Genomic DNA, 27807 nt, shown 5'->3' with positions numbered 1-27807 from the left:
CAAAGCCAGAGACCACAGCCAGCCCTCAGCCACCCTGAGGAGTAAAGATAGCAGGAGTAAGTATTGCAGTAAATTATTACAGTAAATGTTGCAGTAAATATTGCAGGAGTAAATATAGTAGGTAAACTATGCACTAGCCTTCCTTCACTTTCCCTGCAGTGTAGGTTATTAATAGTGTGGTTTGGATTAGTTGAAACCAAAGGTACTATATTTTGCAGGAGATAAGAAAAGATCCACCAAAAGACTTGTGGATTGTGCAGAATGTTTTTGTTGACCAAAAATTAAGCATTTTTTTCATTATCGGGTTGTCTGGGTTTTTTTTAATTAGATAAAATGCGTTTTAGAGAAATAAAAGTTTTCAGAAAAAAAAAGAATGTGAGCACGCCGAAAAGCATTAACCAAAAGTTAATTTTTTTTTTTTTTTTACTAAAAGTAAATTTCTTTTTCCTCTGCGCATGACACGGATTCAGGAAATACTTGGCTGGGGTCAGTGACGAATTGAGCGAAAGGGATCTTTAGCGGGGGAGTCATCCCACTGAGCCTTGTGCTCAGAGCGGGGCTGCCATCAAAGTCAGGCTGAGCTGCTCAGGGCCTCATCCTGCCCAACACCTTTCCACGGGTGGAGATGACATGGATTCAAGAAATACTTGGCTGCGATCAGGGACCACTTTAAACAAAGGGATATTGGGGGGCGGGGGAAAGGGTCATCCCACTGAGCCTTGTGCTCAGGGCGGGGCTATCACCAAAGTCAAGGTGAGCCCGAGGGCCTCATCCTGCCCAACACCTTTACACAGGTGGGGACCCCGCCGCCCCCGCCGCCCCCGCCGCCCCCGCCGCCCCCGCCGCCCCCGCCGCCCCCGCCGCCCCCGCCGCCCCCGCCGCCCCCGCCGCCCCCGCCGCCCGTTACCTGCCGGTCCCGCCGCCCCGCGTTCAAACGGCGGCCCCGCCCCGGCGGGCGGTCCCGGGGCGGAGCGCGGCGGGGCGGGGCGGGCCGGGGAGGGAAAGGAAGAGAAGAGAAGAGAGGGGTGGGCGGCTGGCGGGCCAGCGGCTCCGGGAGTAGCGATGGTGTCGCTGGGGGAACGGTGCCCCCCGTCGGGCAGGGCCGGAGACCTGGCGGCGCTGTCGGAGCTGGACGAGGCGGCGCTGCTGTCCGGGCTGCGGGAGCGCTTCCTCAGCCAGCACATCTATGTGAGTGCCGCGCTGCAGGGCGGGGGGCGGCGGTGGGCTCCGGGCTGACTCGCTCTCCCCCTTCCCACAGACCGACATCGGGGACATCCTCATCGCCGTGAACCCCTTCCAGCCGCTGCCGCTGTACGGCAGAGAGGTGAGCGCCGCGCCCCCCGCCGCGCCCCGCCGGCCCCCGGCCGCTCACGCCTGTCCGCCGCCGCTTCCCCGCAGGTCTCCGAGCGGTACCAGCGCCTCCAGACCGACTCGCTGCCGCCCCACATCTTCGCCGTGGCCGGCCGCGCCTACCACGCCATGCTGGGCCGGCGGGGCGGCGGGCCCCGCAACCAGTGCATCCTCGTCAGGTGAGGGGTGGTCGGGGGTCCCCGGGGGCGGGCAGCGGTGGGAGGCCGAGTGACAACCCCCGGGCCCTCGCTGGGATCTGCCCGCCGAAGGTTCAGGTGAAGCCCGTCTCCGGTGCTGTTGGCGAGTCAAAATCCGTCTGCGCTGGCAGCGCATCCCTCATCCCGACCTCTTTCCAGGTCGCGGCAGAGGTGTGTGGCAAACAAAGCTGGCTTTCCTGGAGCAGCTGGCTTTCCTGGAGCAGCTCGGCCAGCGATGCTGGTCACGACGCTGAATATGCCAGGTTCGCTTTTGGAAGGACGTGCCTTTGGAAAGGTTTAACCAGCTCCGGGGAAAGTCACAAAGTACTCTCCTCTGGCAACACAACTACCTCAGTGAATGCTGTATAAAGGTTATACATAGTGGAAGGAACCTGTTTGCACAGAGTTGAGCTTCCGATGTATGATTAAAGAAGCAGGAGGAATTAAATATGCTTTTTTGCTCTCTGACTATTGGGGAGAATCCCATTGTCACGGCCAGTTCTGTGTGCTAGAAGTTGGGGGGAAAAGTGTTGTTTTAACCAAAGAGTGTTTCAGTATCATGAACATTTCACTCCATGATGTCACTATTGTTCTGCTGAAACTCTGCAGGGCAGCAGGTAGTGTCAGCTAGCAGAGAAAGCCTCAAACAGCATCCACTAGCAGAGAAAGCCTCAAACAGCAAACAGAAAGGCTCAAAGCACAAACCGCCTCTTCTGGGTGTTGTAGAGAACAGTTTAAATGTCATCATAGTTAAAATGTTAATTGCGTGTTTGATTTAAAACTCCCATTTTTATATGGGGCTTCTGACCATTTTGTCAGTACTTTCAGACTACATAGTGTGGAACTGAATTGCTGAATCACTCCTGAGTGTTTTGATGGGACTGGGAGCTGACCTTGAGGGTCACTTGAGCCCCATTCATTTCTGTAGCCTGCAGGCCATCAGTGCCTTTGCTTTATGTGAATTGCTCTCAGGAAGTGGAGGCTGTGGAGTCAGCATGTGCAAGAGGCAGTGCTGGTAGGGCTCTTGGGGATGAAGAACAATCATCATATTTGCCTTGGGATGTGGAAGACAAGAACCTGTGAGCATTCGCCAAGAGGTCATTGCTCTGATTGTTTTATGCCAGCAGTTTGTGGTCTCAGAGATGAGAGTCTGGTGTATTCTTGTGCGTCTTGCAACCCTATCAACTGGTCTGTGTGTTGCTATCACAGGAAGTTTATGGTTTTGCTCTCTTATCAATGGTGAAACACTCATTAACAAGATTACCTGACCTGAGCAGGAGTTGGGGTAGAGGTGGAGGAGGTCACTCCTCCTAGACCACGGTTCATCAAAACAGCACAAGGACACACCAGGCTCTGCTGTTCCTTGTAGTCTCTTTAGGGTCTCCAGCTTAGTCTGGGAGGCTGCATGGCGTGTTTCAGAGGTTGATGTTAGACAAAGCAGCTGTCCCCACGTGACAAGTGTTCATGGCTACTGAGTTGTCCTGAGCTAGGAATTCTACTGGCTCCTCTTACCTTCCCAATCACAACAGACATTAGTCATAACCTGGGCATGCTGTAGTACAGCACTTGGGTCACCTGAAGATGACTTTGCTTTTCTTCACAGCCTGGAACAGTTACACACTGGCAGCTGGATAGCGCTTGCAGGCCCTGCTGAAGCTGTTGTGCTTGTTGGAGGGTCTAAGGACAAGCTTGAACCTTAGGAGTGCTGACTGGTAGTTCTCTTGGGGAGGAAGCAAGTTACTGAAAACAAAAATAAATCTGACATACTGAGCAGAGGCATTGTCTGGATGGCATGTTCTCAACTGGCAAACTGGTCTTGCTTTGTTTGTGCTTATTTGGATGGTGCTGGTCTGATCTGTATTTGAAATCAGGTATGTGCTCTAGTATTCGAGGTTTTCAGCCTACCTGTGACATATACTTGATCCCAAGCACAGAGCCACTGGGAGCTACAAAGCAGGAAAGCATGCCACAAGCTCAAAGGTCGGCTGTGGAGACGGAGACCTGCCCTCAAGGATACCTCCAGCATTTCCTGCATTCAATTTTTTTCGCCACGCTTATGCTGAAGTTCTCAGCTGGTGTGTTATCAGTCAGGGACACGTTGTCTCACTGATCATATGTTCTCCATGCCAGGACAAGGCAAACTGCGCTTTCCAAGTGCTGGTTGTTTGACTTGGAGGCGGAGGCGCTGTGGATGTGTGTCAGCAGGGTGACGTGCAGTGCTGACGCTGGGGTACAGGCAGCTCTGTGCCTGTCTGCCCGTGGTGTCAGCTAGCTGAGGCACGTGGATGTGTGAAGCACCTGAGATTTGAGACTGCCACTCAAGATCAGCATTCAGTTGTGGATATGATATGGATAGGGCAAATCCCTTTGGAGAAACAGGAAGCTGTTGACTCCAGCATAGGTGAGGCAGTTGATGTATCAGATGACTTTTGAAGGAGTTTGTTTTCCAGAAGATAGATTCAGCTTTCTTAAGAAGCAGAACAAATGGTGTGTCTGGTGTATCCCATCCAGAAGTGACAAGGGGTGTATCTGTACTCCCTTGCAGATGGGGGAAAATTCCCCTGAGGAGGAGGGACCAGGATCTTGTGGGACACCCAGTGTAAAGCTGCGGTATGTGGGTTGTACTCACACTTGCAATTTTGCTGAAAAAGTTGTGAAACTTGTGGAGAGCACGCTCTGCTACAGAGACACTGTAGCACTGAGGGCACTTAGGCCATAAGGGGCAGAACAACTATACTTTGCAGCTGTTGGAATTTCTTCTGCTTTTTCTTGGCAGTGGAGAGAGTGGTGCAGGGAAGACAGAGAGTGCAAAGCTATTGTTGCAGCAGATAATGAACCTATGCAAAGGCAACTCGCAGCTGGAGCAGCAGATCCTTCAGGTAGGTCATTACAGGGTGGTGCTTGAACATGGAGAAGCAGCACTGCTGCAAGACAACTTAGGGAGGCTTAGGAAGCCTGCTGATGAATCACCACTGGAAATCAGGGAACGATACATAAGACACATAAGAAAATAGTATATAAGAATGGTGAAATAGCTGATGACAAATTGGAAGGGTCAGTAATTCTGTTTGCTGGGGATGTTTCTTAAATTATAGAAAACTATTGCAATAATTTATCGTGTTCTCTGTTACAAGGGATTAGTGGCATTTTTCCAAATCATTTCCTGTTTCAGGTAAAACAAGGAATTTCAATGGAAAAATGAAGTTTTGATTTAATGGTACACAGGCATGGAGAATCCACACAGCCTTCAGTAACCTTTCCTTGGCTACTTATACTGTCAGGAACATACCTGCTAACTGGCTAACTGCCATCTTTGCTCTTTTCATACACCCTTGCTAATTCTTTTTGAAACATATTTGTCTCTTTGATCTGAAGAATTGAACTGAATTGAATTTCTCCAGCAGCACAGGCAGATGGGGAATGGGGGTTGAGCTCTGTTCTGTGCACATTATCTGTGCTACTGTCTTCCTCCTCATGCTCGTCCCCTGCTCTGATGTGGGCTTCCTCCCACAAAAGACAGTCCTTCAGGAACAGACTGCTCCAGTTGTGGGTGTGTTCCATGGGATGCAATCCTTCAGGAACAGGCTGCTCCAGCACAAGTCCCCTGCAGGGTCACAAGTCCTGCCAACAAAGCTGCTCGAGCGTGGGCTCCTCTCTCTACAGGCCACAGGTCCTGGCAGGAGTCTGCTCCATCATGGGCTTCCCATGGGGTCACAGTCTCCTTCAGGCATCCACATACTCTGGTGTGGGGTCCTCCACGGGCTGCAGGTGGATCTCTGCTCCCCCCTGGACCTCCATGGACTGCAGGGGCACAGATGCCTCGCCATGCTCTGCGCCGTGGGCTGCAGGGGAATCTCAGCTCTGGTGCCTGGAGCACCTCCTCCCTTTCCTACTTCACTGACCTTGGTGCCTGCAGAGCTGTTCCTCTCACACATTGTCACTCCTCTCTTCCAGCTGCAGTTTTTATCTCAGAGGTGTTGCTACTATCGCTGGTGGGCTGAGCCTTGGCCAGTGGCAAGTCTGTCTTGGAGCCAGCTCGCATTGGCTCTCTTGGATGTGGGCAGAGTGTCTAGCATCATCTCACAGAAGTCGCCCTTTAGCCCCTCCTGTTTCCAAAATATTGACATGTAAACCCAATACCTCATGCCATGCTTTGGGCTGTAGAGTGGCATATTAATTTCAGTGTGGCATCGTCCATGGTGGATCCAAGGTGAATGCTTGTGCTCTGTTGTGAGAATGTGATGTTGCTACACCTGCTGTCTCTGCTTAGAGCTGGCTTGGGCCACATTGCCAGGCTGCTTCTGACCTGAGCAGGTTCCAGAAGCAGGATAGCTGTGTTTGCTCAGCACAGGGCCTGGAGGCAGCCTGCAATTCCTCCACTGGAAATAACACTCCCTTCAGCCCAGATGAGCTGCCCTTGGAAAGCTTAGAGGTGATGGTAAAGAAATAATATGCATCTTACTTGGTTCCTGTAGATATATCCAAGGACTAAGTTAGCCCTTTGGGATTACAATGTCGTGCCTTAAAGCTGAGTTCAACAGGCTGCCCACCATGTACCCTGAGCAGTTCTTGCAGCTGACAGGCATTGTTTCCTCATATACAGAAAAATTATCATTTCACCTTCTTTGCATACAGTTCAGCAAGCTGGTCTGGTTGTTCTCTTATTTTCTATGTAATTCATTGTCCTTGTATCTACAAATTCCAGTAGCTAAGATGCCACACCTACATTAACTGAGTGCCACGTTGACCTTGCTTATTGCTATAGTGTAGCAGTCTAATTATCTAGTGCTACCATGTCAGATACTGTGCGGAAATTTGTTATACCAACCTTTTAACAAATGATTCAGTGGTCTTACTAAGACCCAATCAGTTTGATTGTGCTTATTTTTGTTAATCTCATGCTGCTTAATCTTTGTTATATTTGCCCCTTTGAATTCCTTTATCCAGGCTGTGATGAAATAGGTGCTCTTCCATATTCATCCTTTTCCAGCTGGATGCTGAATAGCAAATGCTAAAATTAAACTTTTCCAAGCAAGTTAGATTTGATCGCTTAATTTGAAGAATGCTTGTTCTGCTTCCTCACTTGCTTTAGGTGAATCCATTGCTTGAAGCTTTTGGCAATGCCCAGACTGTGATGAATGACAACAGCAGCCGCTTTGGAAAATACATACAGCTGCGTTTCCAGAAAAATACAGGTGAAGTAAAGGGCAGTTACTAGTTTGGGGAGTGGTTAGGAACTGGAGGGAGGGGACTGGGTAGCCAAAGCTTGTAGAGGGTAAAATTTTGGCGCCTGACTCCCTGTGGGAAGGGTATGCAATTAAGTAAAATCTTAGAGCAACCCCTCTTGGATAAGGCCTGGGTTTGGACAGAGCGGGAGTATAGGAAGGATAAGGGGGTGATAGTTCAGGCTAAGTATCAGTAATACTTATTGTGTCAGAAGCCTTTGTTGCTGCTAAAGGAGGTGAGCAGAATCTCTTAAGATCACAGGAAGCATGAAGAAATCCGTTTCCAGTGTGGTAGGCAGCCTAGAGGGTCTTGGACACAAGGAAGTTAATTTAGACAGGGCTGTGCTCTTATCAGCAAAGAAGAGATGTGGGACAGCTCAAGCAACTTCATGTCCCCCAGATCACCACCCTGTCACCTTTTTGTGTGCAGTGCGAGGTGCAAAGCTGAGTGAGTACCTGTTAGAGAAGTCACGGGTGGTGCAGCAAGATGCTGGGGAGAGGAATTTCCATATCTTCTACTACATGTTTGCTGGACTGTCTTCAGAGGAGAAGGAGATGTATGGGTTACTGGATCCTTCGCTCTACAGGTATTTCAAAGGCAGACCCCAGTTTAGTCTTCATGATGGGTAGTGAAGGGGAGAACAGCATGATGGAGACTGTGCCTCTGCCCTGGGGCTTTATCCATGGATGAATGGTAGCTGGAGTGGGATCTGAATGGAGCTATGTGAAGAGATCTTATGGGTCATAGTGGAAGCTGGGAGGTCTGGGGTCTCTGCTATATTACCTTGGAAAAGTTTCTTTTCTCTTTGAGTCTCCACTATTGCTGATGTGCTGTATTCCCTTGGGGTAGGACTGACTTACAGTACTGATTGGGTGACAGTTTTGTGTGGGATATGCACTTTCTCAGGTACGTAAGTGGACAATTTGGTACACAGAATGTAGCTCAGCGCTGGAAGGACAAATACCAAGAGGTGTGCAATGCCCTTGACATGGTGGGCTTCCAAGAACAGGTCAGTTCTAGAGTTACTTAATTTCCATCTGTGCTTCCTGCAGGCATAGGGTTTATTTCTAGCTGCTCTTTTGAAGCTCGGTCCTGTTTCTTTCCTCTAGATTTTCCATGTTACTTCCAGATCACCTGAGTCTTCCAGTCCTTGTGTAGAGCCTTTTTCCACAGGTTGTCTGTGCATCTTCCCTTAACCTCTTCAACTTCTGGGGCCTCCATATTTACATGTTACCTGCTGGTAGGTTTTCGGTCACCTTTCTTTTGTGTTTTAGGAGCAAGTGGACATGCAGACTATCTTAGCTGGTGTGTTGTCTCTGGGCAATGTGACTTTTGATCCTGAGGAGAGCAGTGGGCCCGTAAAAGTCAGCGAAGCTTCCAAGGGATGGCTGAAAGCTGCAGCGGTGAGTCACAAGAAGAGTTGACAGAAACTTTATGGATGTGATGTTGCTTCCCACTGGCAATTGACTGTAGGAGCTGCTCCTGCCGGAGATGGCCAAGGGTGTTTCTGCCTCTAAAGAACAAAGAATTTTTTCCCGGAAGTGCAGAGTATGACCCCATCACTGTGTTTGTGTTCACTGCTATTCATTCTCAAAGAGATGCTTCCCAGCTTCTGGTTCTTGCGTGCCTAGAACCAGTATGTTACATAGTCAACATGTGCCTTGTTGGTTTCATACAGTACAAGCTTTTTAAAACTAAATGTTATGTGTTACTGAGTATGGTGCTGCCTCAAAGAAATTCAGGTGTGCAGTATCTGTACATGAGTTCTGTGTTTTCACTGGATCTTGTCCAAGGATACCACATGAACTGCTATAGTTTTTAATTGGTTATCCATAATTAAACTTTCTACTATTTCACATCATATTATCACAGATTAAGAAGTATATATTTCCCAGGACCATCCCATTTTTATTATATGGGATGAATACATTATCCTGCTTTGTTAACAACACAGAACAGTAAAATGTAACATATTTCTCCCACTTCTATGTCTTTTTATTTTGACCTATTTGAAATCCCAACACTCTTGGTCTTTGTTTTCACTCCCATCTCTTTGCCTGTTTTCCTCCTACGCAATACCTGAAACAACCACCTATCTCTTTTCAGCAGCCAACTTCTTTTTATCCTACTTCTGAAATTCTGCTCCTCGGTTTTTGCCCACAGGAGGGGAATTCCTGTTAAATCACTGAGGGGTTTGGTGTGTATGAGTTCCCTTTGTTTCCTGCCTCTCACGGGTTCATGTGACTAAGCTGAAGCTCAGATGCTTCAGCACCTGCACAGTCACCTGCATGTGGTGCTGTTCAATAAGTCATTAAACCTCTCAGCAGGGACTGGCATGGCTCCCAAAGAAGGTGAAAAGTGGCGGCATTGGGAGAGCAACACAAAAAGTGTTTCAAAGAGAGTGAGGGTAAGCTTGGTCACTGCAAGGATAATGCAGATCTCAGAGCCCACATCTGACCCTGGTGCTGTGATATGCCAACAGTAACACTTACCTTACAGTGGGGCTCAAAGGCCTGAACCCGAATCACGACCCCATCAACACACAGACAGATACAAACCCCACGAGTACAAAAGGGATTTACAATTGACTCTCCTCATCTATTTCCTCTTTCCCAGGGCCAGTTTGGAGTCCAGGAAGATGAACTGTTAAAATGTCTTGTTTGTACGATGTCAGTGACCCGAGGGGAGCAGATTCAGCGTTTTCACACCCAGCAGCAGGCAGAAGGTAGGAAACATAACGAATTGCAGATGTGCTGGCTAGAATGACTGACCCGTACTTGACGGAAGGGTATCCCCACACATGTGCAACTTGTTGGGAACAAAGATGTCCTTCTGTGCCCTTTCATTCCTCTCGCACAGAGGCAAGTGTATTGATGTCCATATGTTTAGTCTCTTGCTCACATGTAAGACCATGAATACTGCTTTTGTTTCATCTCCAGGAGGCTGCAGAGATTAAATAAGAAACTAAGGAATTAGCTTTGCTTTCTTCTTCAGTCCAGACTAGAAGGGAACTCTAGGTATTTGTACAAAAGAGGGGAAGCCTCCTGTTGCAGAGTGCTGGCAGAGTGCAGAGCTCTAGGCAATAGATGGACAAACAACTTTGAGAATCAATGAGATATCATAGTATCAGAAACAGAGTGAGGAGAAAAGAGTGTGGTAAAGTAAGCAAGCGCAAGGTGTTCTTTTCCCCTTCAATAAGACAAGAAAATAATCCAAGATAATCCAGACCAAAACATTAAGATAAAATAAAATATTTTAAAAATTAAGTAAAAAGGCATGAAGTCACAGAACTTCTAGATTATTGCTAAAAACAGATGAAAGAAAAAAAATGAAAATGGGGAAATAGCTAGTTCTGTTTTCCAAATTTTCTCTAGGCAATAAAATACACATCTCCACCATGCAACAGATCATGTTGATTTGGTCTCCTCCTTAGAATGTCAGCAAGTTTTTCATTATTTGTATCCCTCTCTTGCCCACAGCGTTGAAACATTTGGCAGCTGTGGGCTAGAAGGAAGAGAACCATTCAATTTGCCAAGTATACTTTGGAGCTTCTCCTTTGGTTTAGCAGTGAGGGGACCCATCCTCAGTAGATTTTCAGAGGGGAAAACAAGTATATGCATATTCTAGAAAGTGGAATGACTTTTTTGGAAAGGAAATTTCCCATTTTAGATGATCTCACAAATGCCCTAATATGCCACATCTGGTCTTGTAGAAAGATTGTGAAGATTTTGGAATTGAAGAACTCTTTTTATGCTTACAGAGAGCAGGGGCAATCAGACAGATATCTGTTGTTTATCTGATTATTAAAATAGCTTCATAAACTACTAGACATTTTTGCTAGAGGTGGATGCACTGAGCCAGTTTGTGTGCTGTTTTCCCTGCTCTCCTGTGAGCCCTTCAGTGAGCTGCTGTTGTTCTCCCTGTGCAGATGCCCGGGACTCCATTGCTAAGATGGTGTACGGCCGAGTGTTTGGCTGGATCGTTCGCAAGATCAATGAGCTGCTGGCTGAGAACGTGGATCCTGAGGTGGAGCTGAAGGAGATAGGTGAGTTCTGCCTGCCTTGCTCCTGTTCTGTTCTCAAATGTGCCTCCCTCAGCCACAGTGAAGGACGGACACAGCATGAGGTTTCACAGAGATTGCATGCAGGGATCCATTATCAAAACCATGATCCTGGAGAGATTTGTGTCAGCAGCATGAAGTTTTGAGCAGGCAGCTGATCTGAAGCAACTGTGAGGCTGTAGTTCTGGGGCACTCTGGCTTAGCAGAGAAGCTGAGGGCTGGAGTGGGTCTCCTCCTAACTGACTCTTCAAGGGGTCTTATGGAAGACTTTCTCTCCGCTGGGTTTTCCCTGGCCCACAAGAGCTGGGTGATGGGAGATTTAGTTGTGTGTTGGTGTACACAGCAATCTGCAAGGACAGTCTGCAGGCTCCATTGTGTATTCTTCCCTCTTTTAGGCATCTTGGATATTTTTGGGTTTGAAAACTTTCCAGTGAACCGTTTTGAACAGCTTTGCATAAACTTGGCCAATGAGCAGCTGCAACACTTCTTCAACCATGTAAGTCTGCTGAGGGCGATCTCACCTTGTGTGGCAGAGAAAGCAGAGCACTGCTCTACCTAGCACATGAACGAGAGCTTGGGGGAAAACAGATCTATTGCCTGGCAGGACAGAAATAGCCATTAGTGAAGCAGGATGGAGATTATCAACCTTGTCTGCTGTGGCAGGGGAGCCACTAGAACAGGGAAGGAAGAAGTAGAAGGATCAAGCAGTGATCAAAGTCGTCAGAGCAGTAACACTTACACTCTGGAAAGTGTTCCTGCTTTATGCAGCACCACCAGTGAGTGGGTGCACACAGAAGAGCAGTTTCACCTTAGACCTCTCATGCCATGGGTGAGAGCACCATGCCTCTGTGCTCTGTTCAGGGCAGGAAGGAAGATGTTCAGGGTTGTCTAGCCAAGTCTGATGGGTGCTCCAACCTCTTTTTTCTTTATTTCAGCACATTTTCCAGATGGAGCAGGCTGCCTATAAGGAAGAAGGGCTGCCTTGGGAGACTATCACATTCAACAATAATGAACCTATTCTGGTGAGTGAGAGGACTGACAATATAATTGCTCCATCCAGCCAAGAGAGAAGTCTTGCACTTTCTGTCATGGGGAGGAGATGCACCTGGGAAGGACATCTTCAAAGGGTGGTGAGGGTGAGAGTGGATGCTCCGTATGTGGCTTTAGGTATGTGTCATGTGTCTCCTTTCCTGCAGAATCTGCTCCTGGCCAAGCCACTTGGGCTACTGTCTCTTCTGGACGAGCAGAGTGCATTCCCTCAGGTATGCATGAGACAGGAGGAAGACAATATTGTGGGGGATGTAGAAATGAATATCTGGGCTGCAGAGAGAGCTCTGAAGTTGGGGAGTGCACTTTAAAGAGCAAGATGAACAGAGGTGTCCTTGTGTGTGACTGATGAGACAGGACATGGAGATCAGGGACAGTCTAATGGTATTGGCATCCCTGTGAGGAATCAGAAGGTACAACAGAACACTGTTGCACAGCCAAGGACACTTCCAACACTTTGCTTTGTTTCTCTGTGGCCTGATCAGATCTCTGTTGCAGCCTGATCCTTTGATTCTGAAATTTGCTTTCTTGCAGGCAACCGATAAGACCTTTGTGGATAAACTAAATAGCAGCTTCAAAGGCAATTTACACTTCCAGCCAGCCCGAGGCCATGTTTTGGGCTTCAGCATCACTCACTATGCTGGGAAAGTATGTACTGTTTGCAAGAAGAATGCTGTTGTAGTGTATGTTGGAGGGGAAGAAAGTGTTGCCTGACAAAAAAGGCTTTGATGTTAAGGAGTGTATGGTCTGACAATGATAATAACAGAAGCGATGTGTTCCCACGGCTTGCCTCCTACAATTCTGTGGGATTTCCATACAGGAAGAGAGGACCCCTGAGGAAAGTGGAGCGACTTCTGGGAAGTGTAGGGTTTTAGAAATAATCATTCTGTTAGAACTCTAGTCCTAAAACAGTACTTTATAAATGCACACCGTGCACTCCTAAAGGACAGGATAACGGCTGTTCCTTTACCTATTGGTTTTCACAGCATAGCAGTGACTTTTTTATTGCAAACACTTAGGAACACTGTGCAAACAGCCAGGTAATTAATGTTTTGAAAGTGGAGACAGTTATTTATACATTCAGTGGTATCTAAGCAACTTGAGATTTAGTGCTAATGCATGTAACTTTACTGCCACCAATTTTGAAAGCTTTGATCCAAGTAAGTTGTATTGATTGGAGATAATTTTTGGAACAGGAGCAGATATGACAATTCAGGTAATTGCAATATGTAGTTTAGTAATCTAATCTCACCACTGTTGACTAAGCTATTGTTTGTGATGTTCATTATTACAAAAATTAACATTTAACATGGAAAGGAGAGTGGCAGGCTAGAGATGAGAAAAGAAGGGAGCAATGGAAACAAGGGAGTGCATGACAACAGAGTGGAAGCCTATTCAAGGGGAAGAGGGGGAGAGCAAGGAGAGTGAAGTAAATGAGACTTTATAATCAAGGAAAGGAGAAAAAGCAGAGGTGGATGTCTCAATGTTATGTTGCACTCCTGTGGTTCTGATGCCTCTGCCATCTGCAGGGATTTGTTCCTCAGGATTGGCATCTGGATGGGGTCCACATGTCTTTACAGAATTCATGTGGAAGCCGGAGTACATTCAGTTGAACACTTGCTCCTGGCGAGCTGTAGGGGTGGCTTTCAGTGCTGTCTTTAGTGACTTGCTGTCCTTTCTCCAGGTACAATATGATGCCAGGGGCTTCCTAGAGAAGAACAGAGACACCTTGCCAGCCAATGTTCGTGGGCTCTTCATCAGCAGTGTCACCCCCTTGCTCAGTGTGCTGTTCACAGGCAAGTCCCTCTGCACATCCATCATGAACCAGGGCCCACCTTAGCAAGAGTTAAGTGTGGGGATCAGGCTCATATTCTGAGAGTGTGTTTCACAGTTGGCAGCCCCTGGGAGACTCTAGGAATGCTGCAGCTTGGAGTGGGCTGCTGGCATATACTGAGCTTTCGGAGTTGTATATTCCCCCTGCATGGAAAGCAGGGCAGGTTGTATCCTCTTCCAGAGAATTAATTAGTCACTGCTAAGATGCTTTCCTATCTTCTCCAGGGCCAGTGCAGGACTGTTGCCACTGGCCTTTTCCATTTGCTCTGTTCTTGTCTAGAAATGAAGCTGGTTAAGGTCATAGCTTCTACCTGTTCACATTGAAAACGGAGTCTTGTAAAACCCCGGGCAATGAGTGTAGAGATTATTCCTTTCAAATACATTTTCTTTTTCAGGTACAAATTGTTAAAAAACTCTGAAGTAGTGCATTATTTTTTTCCTACCACTGCACTCCCTTTTTCCAGTTATCAATAAGCCCTCAGATCTCCACGGCTTCTATGAAAGTAAAAATTTAAAGAAAGGTCAGGTGGATGCTTCCTTGGAAGTTGGCTGGCTAAACACAAATTTTATAATTTTTTTGTCCCCTTCAGTCCATGTCAGTTCCTGGGATTTACAAGAAACTGATAATTTCATTTCTATTCTCCACTGTGTTTTTCAACTCTTCTGCTCAGGACTGTCTTTATTCTTTCTCACTGTTACTGAAGCTACTTAGCCTAGTCCCAACTCTTTCAAAGTTCATAAACATCAGAAATAACCTCAGGTTAGTTGTCCAGTCCTGGGTAATGGCTCTAGGTGGCCCTGCTCAACAAAGGGGTCTGCTCAGGTGAACTCCAGAGGACCCTTCCAGCCTCAACCGTTCTGTGATTTTATGATTCACGTGAAACCATCGCATCAAGGGTGTGCGAGACTGTTATCAGGTCCCTCAGTAAATTCAGCTTCCCTGAATTTTTCATCTGACTTTAGATAACCTGACTGCTGTAAGGAAGCTTCCCATTTGCTATCTGCACTGGTTTTTTCTGCATTGTTAAATGCCTGCTGATGATATTTCTTTTGAAAGTCATTTAGGTTTGTTTAATAACCTGATTGCCTTGTCTTCTCAGTGGCAGAAGATAATATTACCTACATCGTAGGCTTCATACATTTGCATTTTCTTCTTCCTTTTTCTAATTCTTTCCTTGTATTTTTACATGGTGAAACCTAATGCCTTGTCTGTGATTCAGTATTTGTGAGGAGGCTTGTGTGTGAAGTGAGGTTTGAATGTTTAGACATGGTTGATTGCAAGCCAAGATACAAAATTAACTATTGTCTCTGTTCTTCCAGCCACTGTTTCCAGGACGGGGACACTTATGCCTCATATGAAAGCCAAGGTATTGAACTTCAGGTCTATGTGGCAATTGATGAATGTTGGCATGGTTACCACAGTCATATTGTTTGAGAAACTGGCTGAAAAAGAGCAGACAGAAGTGGGTTTAAAATAAAAGCAGACCGCAATCAGCTTGCAGCAATTTATCCTTTGTTTTTTACTGTGTTTTTTGCTTGCTTCTGCTGCTCGACTTGTCTTCCCTCGCCAGAAATCCATTCTCTCTCCTTTTTGCAATCTGCCTTCCAGCAGAGCTCTTTGTCCATCAATCAAGCACTTTTTCCAAGGCTGATCTTTTGTTTTGGTGTGTTTTCAGGTTATACCAGGAGCAGACGACAAGTTCAACAGCACACGGAAACAATCTGTTGGAGCTCAGTTCCGGGTACGGTATTGCTGCCCTGCAGTGCCCCGTGAGATGAGTGCAGTGATGTTTTCATTGGAGCTTCCAGACTGCTATGCATAGTTAAAGCATCCGTGGTGTAAACAGGGGTTTTCCCAGGTGCCAAGCATGGCTGATCATGGTGGGGCTGACCAGGATGTTGTCAGAGCCCAGGAGGTTGCTGTGGGGTGAGAAAATGGTTCCCGCTGCAGGGTATGGCATGTCAGGCTCTGGCAGCGTTTTGGCTTGATGGACTGTTGATCTTCCTGTGCCCTTGGCAGCATTCTCTGATGGTGCTCATGGAGAGGTTGTATTCTGCCAACCCACACTTTGTGCGCTGCGTAAAGCCCAACAGCCAGAAGGAACCAGGTGTGGTAGACAACCAGATGGTGCTGCTGCAGGTGAGGAAAAGCAGTGTTTTGTCCTTTACAGGTACCTCTGCCGTGTCTCAGTGGGAGGGCAGACCCCAGCAAAAGGCTGTGGAAGCTGACTCATCTGAGTCTCCCCTTGCAAGAGAAAGAGTGACCACACTTTATATACATGTGAATGTTCTAAGTACTTGGTTGTTTTTGTGACACAGACTGCTAGGTCCAGATTTTGCAATCTTAGTTCTCTCCCATTTCTTTTCCATAAATGCAATGAGCTGTGCTTTTCAGGCACTAGGATTCACCTTTGCATCTCCTCCTGGATGGTGACTGATACAGACAGTACTCCAGAAAAAATCCTTTCCAGAGGAGACTGTTCTCACCCAGCAGCCAGGCCAACTCTGAATAGGAGCCAAAATGGGATTGCTTTGATAGGAGTTGAAATGCACTGATATGACTGTATTTGGATATTGTGTCAGGCCTGAGGTCTGGATGCTTTAAAGAAAACTGAAAATGATTAGAAGAGTTCAGAAAGCTCAGTGGCCTGTTTAATGTATATAAGAAAGGATAGGATTAAGAGGAAGTTCATCCATGCCTCAGAGTACTTCTGTGCCCAGATTTGGAAATAAAAAGTGATCCTCTAAGGGACAGAGGCAAAGCAGTACCCATGGCTGGAAGGTGAAGTTATTTCAGTCATTGGTTTTTACGGTTTCCAACTTCTAACTCAGAGTGGTTAATCATCAGAGTTGCAGGATGTGGTAAATTCAGTCTCTAACCAAGGAAACATTTTCAGAAAAAAACTTTTTCATTTTGAACTGGAGAAGTTTAAGGCTGAATGAAGTAATTTCTGGCTGCAAAGGAACAAACTGATGTCCTAATGGCCTGTTTCTCTTTGTTTCTTGGATCCTCTTTGTGGTGCTCTTCAGCTCCAGTACAATGGACTGCTGGAGACAATCCGTATCCGAAGAGATGGTTTCTCCTGGAGACCCTTCTTTGAGGAATTTGCTGAGAGGTTTGTTAAAACCTCTAAATGTTCCTTCTTAGGTATTATTAGGGAATCAACCTTGATAAGCAGATATGGGCAAGGAGTAAAACAGCCTCTTTAAAGTTCATGTTGTCTGAGATCATGGGATTGTTTGCTGTGGGAGGCTGAGTGAGAAAGACAGTGATTTATTGTTGTTTGCTGTCAGGGTGACATGGGTCAGCTCAGCACGTCAGGGATATGGCTCTTACATGTCTGCATGGGTTTGTTTTCCACAGGTATGCAATTCTTCTAGTTAAACCTGGTGTTTCCCTCACAAAAGAAAGGTAGGAACACTTACTTTGTTGTGTGCAGTCTGGTTTGTTCTTCAGATGCTCCTACTCTGAGAGTAGTATAGCAAACCAAGTAAAAGGGACAAAAACAGGATGGGTTTTTTTGGTGGTAGGTGGTGGGGAACAAAGATCCCAGCAAGGACATTTAATATTTAAAAAGCATTCGGTACAATGATCAATGAAATATTTCTTGAATTGTTATGTAGCAATTCCATTCAATTATCATAAAGCCTTGCTATTTTGTGGAATGAAAAGTGGCCAAGATACTTTATTTAGGGAGTGACAACAGTGGTCAAGACTGTCCCGTGAATTCAGTGTGGCAGGGCCTCTCTAGACTTTTCCTAATGGCTTCATGGGAGAAGAAAATAAAGACAATGCTGAACAAGCAGCCATCATTGAATGTCTCCCAGGGTAGAGAGGATGTGTCTAGTCCAAGTATTTTGTATGTCTACAGGCAAAATATACCCTCAGCACTTTCAGAACCTGACCGTTCCTTACACATGTAAATGTCTTTCCATCTCAGCAGAGGGACAGAGTCTTATCCTGTCAGCTTTCTCCTTCCTACATCTAGGGCAGCAGTTCCCCACCTCCTCTTCTCCACTTTCCCAGTTCCTTCTTCCTGCCAGTGTCAATTGTGACCGATAGTGAGAATGAAACACGTAAGGCAGCCAGCTAAGGAGGGTTTTTTTTCTAGTCATTTAAGAAAAGGATTTGAATGATCTCCTGGAACAGTTCTCTCCTGGCAGTAGCTCCTCCAGCCTTCACAGTGCTTCTTTGAACTTCCTGACGGTTCTGAATAATAATTGCAAACAAAGTGAGATCACAAGAGAATCTCGTAGATGGGAGAGAGGTGATTGTAAACAGGCAGCGTGGTGTGTTTTCAGAGACAAAAAACATAGGATGCATTTGAGAAAAAAAATTCCTGTGGATTTGGATTGTGCCACTGTGGAAGTTGGCTGAGATAGAAGTAAAACCACTTCTGCTTTGCTGTATGAGATATTAGCAAAAAGTGTCACTATGATTTCACAGCCTGGATTTGCAGGCAGAGGGAGGAAGCTGTCTGTGTGTTGCAATTACAGTAGTGCTTTCAGTTCCAAGTGTCAGGGAATCTTTCCGAGTGACCCACATTTTGTCACTAGAGTCTGCAAAATGAAACTGGAATTGGAAACAGACTTTCTCCCGGAAGTCTTGCTGTGCCGACCTTGCAACTTTTGTCCTTCAAATGACTTGAAAACGAAATGAGGAAGAACAGTTCTAAGAATAAAATAGGCTCTGCAGAATTGCCTCCCAGGGAGTTGAAGGAAATCTGCCTCTGGGAACCCCTTTGCTGATGTTCTCAAATGTGATACTAGCTGTGCCTCAAGGTAGACAGACTGACAAGTTACTGACTGTTGAGAATTGCTGAGGCATTTTTGTTCCCCCTTATGCACCTAAAAACACTGGCTATATCGTGTTCAGTTTGGGGGGAAAGTTATTTATTTTACTGTTTTTCTCTTTTTCAGTTGCTTGGAGATACTGCAAAGTACAGAGCTGAAAGGCTGGATATGTGGGTAGGTATGGATCATTGTTGCTGGGAGTGGGGAGCCTAAACTGCAGAGACTTCATACATGTAGTCTGTTACCTGGTTCTCTTCAGGGAGAACTTTATGGCTGTAGGAAAGGCCTGTCCAAAGGATGATGTATGCCATTTTATATAAACAGGGTTACTCCCTGCATCTTTCTCTTCCCAACTTCACAGAAAGTCACGACTTTTCTTTAAATATTGGCATCAGGAACAGCTGGCAAAGTGTGTGGAGCGACTGGAAAGAGCAGCAGTTGTCATACAGAAAGGTGAGCACTGGAAGAGGAGAGTCCCTCAACTCTGATCTCAGACCAGGGGAAGGAGAACCTTTTCTGCAGTCCTTACTCCACCTCTGCACCTTTACAGATGACAGAAGGGTAGGGCAGGTGCCATCTCCCTATCAAGGCCCTGTGAAGTCAAAGTGCTCATTACAAATGCTCACGTCCTCAGTGCTCATCCTCAGTCAGGGACAGCCCTCAGACAGTGTGAGCCTTGGAAAGAGAAAGCATGTGCTCAAGAGAGCTGAGCAGGGCAGGCATGTGATTTGGCTTCGTTCTGAAATCTGGCTGACTGTCCTCTGGAGTAACAAGTTGTTTGTGAGTTGTGTTGAACTGAGCAGAGGGAAATGAGTGAAGCAGATCTCATTCCTGCTTTCAAAGAGGATGAAGTCTTGATCTGGCTTGATTTTTTTTTTCTTTCCACATAGCATCTGCTCTGGCAGCCTATTTCTCCAGAGTGGCTGTGGGCAGTTTGGTACTTCCCTTTGCACAGGGTCTATGGGGAAAGTGCAACCAGGAGGAGGAGGAGGAGGCTGTCACCCTGCCTAGTTCTTCTCTGTTGTAGTTCTCTTCTGTATGGGTTGTTGCACTGCTGAAGCATCTGAGCAGCTTCCAGATGTGCACCATACAGTGTGACAAATGTCAGACTGTCACATGCTGTGCATTGTTCTCATCCATGGGGAAGATGTGTGGGTAGTAAGAAATTGAGAGAGTGCAGCTTTCAGTTCATGTGCTTTAATACCTAGTAGAGTAGGAGGGATCATGCAGTGTCTATAATGAACCCTGGGATAGCTGCCTATGGTAAAGGTTATCCTGGGGACTGACACCAAGGAAATCCTGTCTCCTTCATGGTGTCTGAAGGGTACCAGGGAGATAGAGGGTTAACAGGCCCTTCTGTGAGACTGTTTTTCAGGTGTTCAGTGCCTTGGCATTAGAGATGAGGGCTTAGATCTGTAGTTGGATTTCTATAAATCTGTGATCTGGAAACTTAGAGAGTAGAAGACAGTTCTCACATGGTTTTGACCACTTGCTCACAGCAGAGTTTCCATTGATCTTTATTAACATGATTCAAGTGTCGAGGACTTTGCCCTGGATAAAAGAATATTACCTGGTGTTCTTCCCTGAGAGAGTGACTGAGGCATGAACAGCACTTTTTTTTTTCTAACCACAGCTTTTCTCTGAACAGTTTATAGGGGATTCAGATGCAAGAAGAGTTACGTAAAATTGGTGGCTGAGCTGAGAGCTCAAGCACAGAATTTGGCAGAGAAAGAAAGAAGACGGCAGCTGGCCCTGGAAGCAGAGGCCCAGAGTGAGTTGCTCCCACTCCCACTGCCCCCGTGTGTGGCCACTGTTGTGATGATCACCCTGAAGTGCTGTAAGCTCCAGGGGATGGTGGCCTGCCCTCAGCTCTCCTGGGGCTGGGGGCTCCATCAGTGTGATGATGGGCAGGGAGGTGCTGACATTTCTGTTTTTTGAAAGTGTAGCTTTGTCTGTGGGGAGCAGAAGCAGCATCATGAAGGTCGTTTGCCTGACTCTGCTGGAAGGAGTGCCAGGCTGTGTCTTTCCCACATACTTTGTGCAGCAGAGACTGTCCCTGTCATGGGGACACAGAGGATGGATCTTGGATGCTAGATTTCACCTACTTATTTCCTCTTGTTGCAGAAAGAAGCCACTTTCCAGTTCCCACGCCACGGAAGAGGCACCCTCAGCCTAATCCCCATCCTTCTGATAAGTCACAACAGCTACCAGTGCCACGGCCACGCAGCAAACTAAAAGAGGTAGTTTTGGGGCCCCTTAGCCAGATGTGCTGGTTCCCTGCTCCATCTACCTTTTGCATGTACATGTTCTCCTGCGTGTGGTCCCAGGAGAATGTCACTTTTGTTATGAGAAGCGTGAGTCCTTTCCTAGTGTTGTTAGTTAGAAAGCATGGTCAGGACCTTTGAGAAACTGAGAGCAGCATTTGATAGTTTGCAACTGATCTTGTCTTAAGGGACTCAGGAATGGGATCACCTACCAAAGTGATGCCTTCAAAGACCCCTTGCCTTTGACTTTGCTTTCATCCCAACTTTCTGTCTGTCCTCACTTTCAGTCCACTCCTTTTGATAACTTCTTGGACCCTTCTGTACCTCACCCTGTTCTGGGAACAGAGGAACACGCTGGAGAAGAAGCAGAAATAAAGAAAATCAGGAGAGGAGCAACTCTCCGCTGGTTCAGAGAGACACAGGCTGAGAAGGTCGTGCAGGATGATGGGGCCTTTCCAAGCTGGCTGTATGGGATGATCAGCAGGAGGTGAGCACACTGGACACAGTGGCTGCAGCTTGGGCTGTGACAGGTAGGCAGAAGCCACCATGTCCTTACGAGGACTGCATAGGTTGGATTTGCCAGGCTTTACTTCCTTAAGGAATGGGAGTGACCCGTATAACCTTTCCCTTTTAATCTCTGAGTGTCAAACCCTGAGGAGGAAGCTTGAAAGTCCCTGTCATGGGATGCAAATGCTGACATTCTACGTAGGTCCAAGGAAAGACTGTGGAAAGTCATAGGAAATACGTCCATTCTGGGTTCCTCAATACAGATCCTGTGCAGGGAAGGGAGGCTTGTAAAGTAATGGGAAAGGAAATACACACTTGCATTATACCCTGCTGTGGACCATTTGCAGAGACATGAAGATGGACTTTTGGTCTGACTCATTATGACTGTTTTTGTATCTCAGTCCAGGTCAGGAGGAAACCTCAGTTTACAGCAGGAGAATACAGAATTCAGTGTACAATTGTTTAAAAAAATATTAAAATCAGGCTTTAGTGAGAACCCCATGGCAAAATTCCTCCAAAGCCCCCCAACAGAGGAAAAGGAAGGTTTTTTTGTTGATACCTCTGCCCATCCAAGAAGGGTGCAGCATAGGTGGAATTTACTTCTCTTTAAGCTGGGAGAGACATCCACAATGCCCATCTTTCTTACAGTTGATTACAAGACTGTGAACTCTAAAGCTTTTTTGCAAAAACCTTTATTTAAATGCTTGAAGCTTTGCTACTGGGTCTGCCTCACACTTAATCTCTTGGCTGAGCTAGGCACTACTTTCCAAGCACTGTGATAATCAGAAATACTGGTTATGCCGGTGAACAGAATTGCAGTATAGTCTCACCTGTGTGCAAATTAATCTATGGTTCTCCATGCTTGCTAACTGCCAGTATCCCAAAATTGGTGGGATTTCTGTGTTGGTGTTGCTATTCAAGCTGTCACTTGAACACTCTCATCATCTTGTTCCAATTTCTAACTTTTTATCTGTTAATACTGCAATTCTATTTCAGTCTTATGAGATCACAGGTGCCTGGATTTTGTCAGATTATCAGTGTGAACCTTTACTCACAGACCATTACATAGCACATTTGCTTAGTAAAGGACACTACAATAGCTGACAACTCCCTGGTAGCTGCATTTCTTTTTTCCCTTTTTAAGATAATTATCGATGCCTTAACCTGCATTAATGCTTTTGTCCATAAATGGAAGAATGCAGGAGAGGAACTTGTGCCTGGAAGACAAAACTGTCTAAATTCAAATATAGGGTAGCTATGAGCACTTCACAATGAAGGACTAAAGACACTGATGCTTAAGTGGAGATTAAAGTCTCCATACAGCAGTGTAAACTCAGCCTCATGAAATGGAGCAGACAGAGCAATCCCGAATTACACTGGTGATTTGCTGTCACCTTTAGCCTGGAGCAAGGCACATGACAAGCACAAAGCAGAGCTTTGTCTGTTGGGCAGAGAGGGGGAAGACCTCCTTCCAGCAGGAAGTTAGAGAGCCAGACTGGTGTAATCCAAGTTGGTGTTTTTCCAGGGCACTGGGCTTACCCCCCATCCCATTGTATCCTGACTTCTTCAGCCCTGGCGCATAGGAAATGGACACAGGCACAGACCCCTCATCTCAGCAATGCTTTGTCACATGCTCTGTGCTTGAAGGCAGCTGTTGCTATTGCACTAGTCAAACTGCTGGAGCAGGTTTGGAGCAGCCCTGCTTGGAGGAGCTTTTGCTGAGAGTATTGTGCCTCCTCAGCCCCCTAATGCCTCCTGCACCACCAAGCCCGAGTCGGGAAACCTGTAGCTAGGAACTCACAGGGCAGATGCTGGCTACTCCCTTGGAGTGGGAGCACCATGCTGGTAGCACATGAGATAGGATGGGAATCCCTGCTGTGTGACAAGGCATCTGCTCACCCTCCACTGAAAAACTCTTTCCTGATTCCAGGGAAGCTGAAAACCTGCTGCATGACAAGCCTTTGGGTTGCTTCCTTGTTCGGATTAGCCAAAGCCAACCAGGCTACATCTTGACATACAGGTAGGTAATGAACCTTGCAGAGAAGGCTCAGAGAAGACCTTATTGCTTTCTACAACTACCTGAAAGGAGGCTCTAGCAAGGTGGGGATCAGCCTTTCCTCTCAGGCAACTGGCAACAGGACAAGAAGACATAGCCTCAGTCTGTGCTAGGGTAGGTTCAGGTTGGACATTGGAGGGATTTCTTCATGGAAAGGGCTGTCAAGCACTGGAAGAGGATGCAAAGGGCAGAGTGGAGTCATCATCTCTGGAGGTATTTAAAAGATACATAGATGTGACACTTGGGGACATGGTTTAGTGGTGGACTTGGCAGTGCTGGGTTAGTGGTTGGACTCAAGAATCTTAAAGGTCTTTTCCAATCTAAATGATTTTGTGGTTCTGTGAAACTGAGCACTTAATGAAATTCTATGATCCTGGAATTTTACAGTCATAGAATTCTAGAATTCTGTGATTCTGCTTGACTGGAGGAGATGGCCTGCTCCACACAGGAGTCCAATAAGGATGCTCAGCCTCTCCTGTTTTGGATGCCTCAGACAGTTTGTAGTAGCAGATAGGGCACTGCAGAGTTTGTCTCTTGCCAAAAAATAGACCTGTTTTTGGGTGGTGTGCTGTTGCTCCAAGGGTAGAGATCCTGTACTATATGGCTGAGTGTACAAACCAGGTTGAAAGAAGCATTGAGGTTGTTGCTTCTCCAGCACCTACAAGCACAGCGTGTTAGTGCACAGCACATCTCCTGCCCCTGTTTGGTATTTGTTACTGTGGGTGCTGGTCACGTCTGGCCACTTGAGACCACAAGTGGAGGAAGCAGGAACCAGGTGCTGGAGAGACGCTGCAGCCCTGTGCCGTGACTGTTCTTGTCTGTGCATGTCCCCAGGGGCCAAGGCCGCTGCAGACACTACATGATCCAGGTGCAGCCCAACGCACGCTACATCATCCTGGGGGAGCACCAGGCTCATGCCTCGCTCACCGCACTGGTTCGGTACCACCAGACCGTGGGCATCCAGCCCTTCATGGAGATACTGACTGTTCCCTGTGGGCAGGTGAATGCCAAGGATCTGCAGTGGGAACAGGGGATGGGGGACTGTGCCTTGAGTGGATAGAGGGACAGCAGCATCATGTCTCTTTTGTTTTCCTGTTGAGGAGTGTCCCATTCTGGCCAAGTGGCTTGGCTGCTTCTGCAGGCTCTGGGAAACGCTATTAGCTGGGGAGTCCTGGGGTGGGGGAGAGGCACTGTCAGATGGATGACACCCCCCGACCCCAGTATGTCAGCAGTGGACACAGCTGTGTATTCCTCTTTGTTGTGCTGTTTGTTTGGAGGGTCTACAAACCACTGCTGAATCCACTCTTCCTTTCCTCAGAAAAGTAGTAAGAATTTGGATTACGAAAATCTGGAGTACCCCATGCTGAGTTCACCAGCAGGCAAAGCAGAGACCCTTCCACAGAAGCAGTCCTGTCCCTTCATGCCTTCCATCAGCAAACCTACTCTGCCGTGTCTCAGAAGGAGCAAGAATTTCCAAAACCAACAGACCTCGGACAAGAGTAGGACAAATCCAAGCTCTAGAGAGACCAGACAACAAGCCTTCCCTCGTCTCCGCTCTTCCATACGACTGGCGATGCAGGAAATCCAGCAGGTGAGCGGGGGCATATCCTCTGCCAAGCCATGGCCCCTCTGGGACATGTGGAGCTGCCCTGCCCAGGGGAGACAGGAGGCTTCCACAAGTAGCACTTGGTTTCTTAGCTCCTGGGCGATGGGTTTGGGTTTGGTGGTCTTGGCATCAAGACTGTATTCTTTGGAAGTGCCATCCGGGGAGGAGACCCTGAGAGGGGCTCATTGAGATGCCCAAAGAAAAGTCCAAGGCAGAAGGGCTGTGATGTGACCAGTGTCCCAGGCACTGCTCCCCTAATGCTGTCCCTCTGCTCCTCACTGCAGTTCAATTCCTATTCCACGAACATGTCAGAACAGGGGCACTCAAGCCGTCACCGCTGAGGATGCGTAGCCCAAATGACTCGGTAAGGAGGAGGCACGAGGGCAAACAGCAATTGCAGCTCCCAGGGAAATGGAGGAGCAAAGGGGCTCTTCCCTTCATGCTCCACCTGGAGCATCTCTTGGCCACAAGCTACATAGAAATAGAGCAGGAGAAACAGAGAGCAGCAGCCAGCTTCCATCCCGGGACTGCAAAGAGACCAGGAAAACTGGGAAAAATTAGCTGAGGTTTGGGTTCCCAGCAGCTCTGGTGCACAGAGTGCCTGCAGTACAATGGCAAGGCTGCTGGAGGGAGCTCACAGTTTGTCGGAGGCCTGGGGCTGGAAGGACTAGAACTATTGGAATGCCTGTCTGCATGCCATGGTTGTCAGCTGCAGTGGTTTAGTGTGGTGGAGGGAGGTGCTGAGGGATAGCAGGGGCAGTGAGCTGAAGGCAAGACTCAAAACATTGGAAAAGGCAGTGACTTTTATTGCTGTGAAGAGGATTTTAAACAAGGTCTCAGCAGCTGGAAGCACAGATGGTTACTGAGACTGTGATCCACTGGGTGAGTTATAGGAATCTACGGAGTGGGCCAGGAAGGGCCTTTTGGCAGACCCTGTGATGTCTGAAGCATCTAGTGGATGTGCAGCTCTCCAGTGGGTAAATCCCTGTCCCACTCAGTTGCTGAAGGCAGGTGGAAGCTGTAGTGGGATAATCTCTGGATATATGTCAGCTGGGAGTGGAGAAGGATCAGAAGACCATGTCTTTGGCTGCTGACCCACCACAGGGCTTCCAGCCTTGCACCAGGATTGCTGAGCTTCCTGTATGGTTCCACTCCCACCTGGAATTCATGCTGTGGCAAAGCTTTTTAGCTGGGGCCTGTCTTGTCTTTCTCTTGATGGCTGAGAAAATCCTTTCGCTGAAATGTTTGACTCAATTGCTTCATTTCTCTACGTACCATTCATTGATATACCCAGGGGATGCTCCCTGTGTCTGAGATTAGGCAGAAGAAAGACAAAACATGTGGGAACTGCATAGACAACTTGCAGCACTGGGATAGCTGAATGAAACCCTCCTTTTATGTCCTCCAATGAGCTGTGTTTCTTGACTTTCTTGCAGGTCCAAATGGCTCAGCCCTATCTTCTTGAAGTGCTGCTGGCCCTGGCCTAGTAGTGAATGTACTAATGTATTCAGACACAGAGCTGCCTTTTTCCTTTTTTCTCTCTCTCTCTTTTTTTTTTTTTTTTTTTTTTTTTTTTTTTTTTTTGCTGCATCCACCTGGCCCTGTGCCTTTAGACAGGACTGATGAAGAAATTAACTCACCCAGTCTCAGTGACTGCAACTGCAGTATCTGGACCAGTCTGACCCTGGCAGAGGGAGAGGATGGGAGCAGTCACACTCTGCACGGACCCACAGTGCCTGACAGTCTGCATGTCAATACTTCAGTGTTCCTGGAGACTCCTCACTTAGCACTTTGAATAGTCACAAACTGCATATCTCCCAACAATCTGTTCTGTCACAAGTACTTGTACTGATTGCCTACCTCTTTCTCCTCAAGTCTTCTCTCTCTGTTTTGGTCCTGTGTATCTGCTGCTCTGGGAGCTAATGGGGATATAAATAAAACTGATCTGTCCTTTGTTTTTGAGTGCAGGAGCACTTGAGCAGAAGCTGAGAAGGGTCAAGAAGATCTTTCTTGCAGAGGGAATTTCCTGCCCTTGCATCAGCAGCATGCTGCTCCCCAGTCCTTGACAAGAGCTCAAGTCAGGGAATCATTGGTGAAACACTCATTCATCCTGGCTGAAATCACTACAAATCTGGGCTGGACAACATACTGTTTTACACTGTGTGTAGAGGGTTTGGAATATAAGGGACCAAACTACTTGTACTGTCTTTTCTACCTTTTTAAGTAAATCTCTTTTTATGCTATAAGGAGGAGCTCAGTGTTTTCTTTGTTTCTGTTACCTGCACTCAGTTTGGCCATGGATTGCAAATGAAAGGCTAACACCTCTGAGGGTAGACACGGGATCACGTTAAGTATCTCAGTGGAGAAGTTGAAGGCTCATGGGCCGCTAACCTGGCTACAACTACCAGCTCTAACAGTCACTCTTGCTGTACTTTCTCCTGGAGTACTCCTTACTCCACCTGTAATGCTCTCCTCCCACACCAGCCTCATCTCCCTCTGTATACCATCAGTGAGATCTCCCCTCTGCAGCCTGTGCTGAGCTCCCTCTGCCTCTGGTTCCCTGGAAGATCCCCCTACTCTGAAGGACAACCATGCTGCCCACCCCACTTCCCTCCTCCCTCAGAGGCACGAGCACAGCTGAGTCCAGGCTGGTGCTGTTACTAATGCGACACGGTGTGAGTGGCTGTTCCTCCTCCTGCCCTGTGCTCTGGTGCTGAGCTGCACTGGATCTTGAGGCATACTGCTGGCTCCAGATAGGTAAGTGGTGGCTATTCCAGTCCAGTGTCCTGGCTCTCCCTGGCACTGCCTTGCAGTGTTAACACACCTTTTCTCTTCCTCGTGTTGGGTTTTGGCAGCTGCTTTGAAGG

The 27807-nt window shown here is 47.2% G+C and overlaps 1 protein-coding gene across 1 annotated transcript; it reads left to right on the top strand.

Annotated features, from left to right (window-relative positions):
• The first annotated feature begins 1007 nt into the window (after positions 1-1007).
• LOC113990861 (myosin-IIIb-like) lies at positions 1008-27186 on the top strand. The gene is made up of 29 exons (XM_039383222.1): positions 1008-1188; positions 1259-1324; positions 1399-1529; positions 4324-4426; positions 6640-6742; positions 7203-7359; positions 7680-7782; positions 8048-8176; positions 9390-9498; positions 10702-10818; positions 11229-11329; positions 11769-11855; positions 12030-12095; positions 12415-12528; positions 13565-13676; positions 15034-15080; positions 15390-15455; positions 15734-15853; positions 16744-16829; positions 17078-17125; positions 18634-18681; positions 18869-18960; positions 20156-20278; positions 20632-20747; positions 21059-21258; positions 23209-23298; positions 24169-24334; positions 24653-24925; positions 26554-27186. The coding sequence occupies exons 1-29, from the start codon at positions 1063-1065 to the stop codon at positions 26620-26622; spliced, it is 3168 nt and encodes a 1055-aa protein (XP_039239156.1). The 5' UTR covers positions 1008-1062; the 3' UTR covers positions 26623-27186.
• The last annotated feature ends 621 nt before the right edge of the window (positions 27187-27807 follow it).

Source organism: Pipra filicauda, unplaced genomic scaffold (genome assembly GCF_003945595.2).
Source record: "Pipra filicauda isolate LSUMZ 115617 unplaced genomic scaffold, ASM394559v2 scaffold2_size9829703_pilon, whole genome shotgun sequence".
Lineage (NCBI taxonomy): Eukaryota > Metazoa > Chordata > Aves > Passeriformes > Pipridae > Pipra > Pipra filicauda.
The sequence above is the reverse complement of the archived record's forward strand: the minus strand, read 5'-3'. Positions and strand labels throughout refer to the sequence as shown.

What these genes read in the sequence shown, in the direction of transcription:
- LOC113990861 (XM_039383222.1), top strand. Translation starts at nt 1,063, where the DNA reads ATGGTGTCGCTGGGGGAACGGTGCCCCCCGTCGGGCAGGGCCGGAGAC. An exon ending in GCGTTTCCAGAAAAATACAG is followed by an intron (nt 6,743 to 7,202) that starts GTGAAGTAAAGG and finishes TTTTGTGTGCAG; the next exon opens with TGCGAGGTGCAAAGCTGAGT. An exon ending in TGGTGGGCTTCCAAGAACAG is followed by an intron (nt 7,783 to 8,047) that starts GTCAGTTCTAGA and finishes TTTGTGTTTTAG; the next exon opens with GAGCAAGTGGACATGCAGAC.